The 3,173-nt window shown below is 26.3% G+C and overlaps 1 protein-coding gene across 1 annotated transcript; it reads left to right on the forward strand.

Moving 5' to 3' along the window:
• Positions 1 to 208: 208 nt before the first annotated feature.
• Positions 209 to 1,393, forward strand: LOC119595655 (tropomodulin-1-like; the record flags this gene model as incomplete). Its single annotated transcript, XM_037944762.1, is given in 1 exon segment — positions 209 to 1,393. A coding segment is annotated over 1 exon segment (110 nt), but the record flags the coding sequence as incomplete, so codon positions are not given.
• Positions 1,394 to 3,173: the final 1,780 nt, after the last annotated feature.

Genomic DNA, 3,173 nt, shown 5'->3' on the forward strand with positions numbered 1-3,173 from the left:
TTGGTTTGACCTTCTGACTGTCCTTCTCATTTATTTGTGTTCTCCTAGGTAGTAAAGAAATTACTAGGTATTGATTTACATAAATCATAATGTTCTTAAAAACATTCCTGTTTATGATGGAATATAATATGAAACCCCATTGGCCTGTTTGCCCATCAGTATTGCCATGCTATAATTTTATAGTAATCTTAGCTTATGTGTTTTTCAGACCGTGAGGAGCGCATGGGTCATAAAGTCCCGAACTGCACTGTTGGCTACCCCCTTCTTCCTTCATTTATGCGGTTCGCAAGAAATTACGATGATGACGACGAGTATTGAGTTCAGGCCTGGATAATTGTTGCATGATGCCATCGCATGCTGCTTCAGATTTAGGCACTTATGATATGTCTATATATAAATGTTGAGGTGGTATTCAAAATGTAGATTATAGGGGTATTTTAAGATTACATATTTTTAAGCTTGGTTATAATCCTTTAATTTTTTACTTTATTGAATTCATAAAAAAAACAACTCAATTTGTGAAAGTTTTGGACAGTAAGATGGTTTTAGTGAAGAGCTATTAACCTGCATTACAAAGGAGATAAAAATTGTAATACAGGGAATTAGAACCAAATATATTTGCGATGGTAACCTGCAACCTGGGCCTAGTTTTGTCTGGTCAGTTTTAGCATCTTGCCTTCATAACACCTTTTCCCTTACATTATCTTTATCCATTACCTATCTACCTGTCTACAACTCTGGATGCTTTCCCAGCCAGCCAAAGACAAAGTGATTCTTAGTAAGATTGCTGGGTAATAAAATCCATTACATACATAATTGTTTCACTATAATTTTTTGTCTTTGTATTAAACTTTACAACCAGTAGTTTTGCTCTTCATGTTGACCTGTGTTGCACCAAATAGCTTTTGACTGGGCACAAATATAATGCATAATTGTTGTTGGTAAAGTGGAGGTAATAAATTGAAAAGAAAACTAATATTTTAGAATAATTTTATCTGAAGTTTACCTTATGTATAGAAAGGTAATAATTCATTTCATATAGTAATTTTTAGCTACTCTAGCAGTTTTACCATAGGAGCATGGAAGAATCATGATGTATGATTAATTCAAAACATTATGTTGGATAACTACCAACCCACAGAATCATGACAGTGATTTTTTTCCTATGAAAAACTGGTATCCAGTCTTTTTGTGATTCTGATTGTGAGCCATGTACAAGATTTTCTTAATTTCAAGAAATCAACTTACCATCAGTCCTTCATCTTGTGTGCAGCAACTTGGGCTCTTGATCCTTTTTCTGTGCTGTAATTGGCAGACTTGTTGTGGTTAAAGGCCTTTGTATAGCTTAAAATCAATGCTGTATAGAAACTTGAATAAATATGTAATGTTAGCACTTTGGGAATTTATTCTATAATTTTTTTTCTTTTAAGACATGTACTCCTAAGATCACTGCCAACACATTATTTCAACATTACTGAAGATGTGAACTGAGAGAATTTTGATAATAAATATATACTTAAAGTTATATATATATAATATATATTAATATATATATATATATATATATATAATATAATAATATTATAAATATATATATATATATATATATATTATAATATATTATATATAATATATATATATATATATTATATATTATATATATATAAATATATATATATTAATATATATAATCTATATATATATATATATAATATAATATATATATATTATATATTTATATTATATATATATATATATTATTATATATATAATATATATATATATAATATATTATTAATTAATTATATATATATATATTATATATAATATATATAAATATATATATATATATATATATATATATATTATATATATATATATTATATATATATATATATATATAATTAAATTTATATATATATAATTAAATTTATAATATATATATATAATTATATATATATATATATATATTATATTATATATATATTTATATATATATTATAATATAAAAATATAATATATATATATATATAATATATATATATATATATATATAATATATATATATTATATATATATAATTATATTAATATATATTATATTATATATATATATATAAAATTATATATATATATTATATATAATTAATATGTATATATATATATATATATATATATATATATATATATAAACTTCACACGACCAGTGCTGAAGTTTTGCTTGGAACACCTTCTCTTCCTCAAGAATTTGCTTCCCTACAGGTTCAGATCAGTGCTGCCTGAAACAGACTTTAGGAGTGAATTTCATAAAGTACACTATCTAGTAATGAACTGAACTAAGATATCTGAAAATAGATACTTTAACAGAGGATAAATACATGGTTAGTGGACTGGAAGGTTAACCGATAATCCAAGCTCTGTTCCATGCAGCATATCTAACACATTCTGTGATAGGGACTGTAGTAATTCTTCTTTGTTGTAGTCGTTTATCTCTCAACATTACTATTATGAACAAGTTCTGTTTTTACTTCTTTTTCTGTTTCATGAGCATAATGGTAACTACCATATTGTATCATCCTGTAACTTTACTGTATTTTTTGCTTCTTTTATACTATGCATTTCTCACAGAGCTTGGCTTTTGATGGATAATTTAAGCAGTTAAAATGTATTAGGGAATTACAGTCTTATGATTAAGGATCAACTGGATTACTATGGAAAGGGAACTTCACAAATGTAAATTATTCTGATTTTGGGTGTGATTATTGGAGGTCAGCAATTTGATTACCAAATAGTTTTTTATTATTGGATTATATTATCATCATCATCATCACTGCCACCACCACCTCCATTTTTGTCATTTTAAGTTTCCATATTGTATAATTGTGAATGAATTTTCTTGTGAAAATGAACTAGAATGGTAGATGAGTTTACTGCAGAAGTGCCCAATTTATGGTTTGTACTGTACAGTATTGTACATAGGCATTCAGTAAAGTTTTCTTTCCATAACAACTTGTTTGTTTCCCCATGTGTGTTTTTAGCATTAGTAAATGTGTAGATGAATCATAAAGAGAAAAGCAATGAACAATGATATTTACATCTGTTTAGTGCTTCATACACCCAGGAACATGCTGTAGTATAAGCAAGCAGATTATTTTTTTCCTTAACAGTTCAAAT

Source organism: Penaeus monodon, chromosome 36 (assembly GCF_015228065.2).
Source record: "Penaeus monodon isolate SGIC_2016 chromosome 36, NSTDA_Pmon_1, whole genome shotgun sequence".
In the NCBI taxonomy this organism is placed as follows: domain Eukaryota; kingdom Metazoa; phylum Arthropoda; class Malacostraca; order Decapoda; family Penaeidae; genus Penaeus; species Penaeus monodon.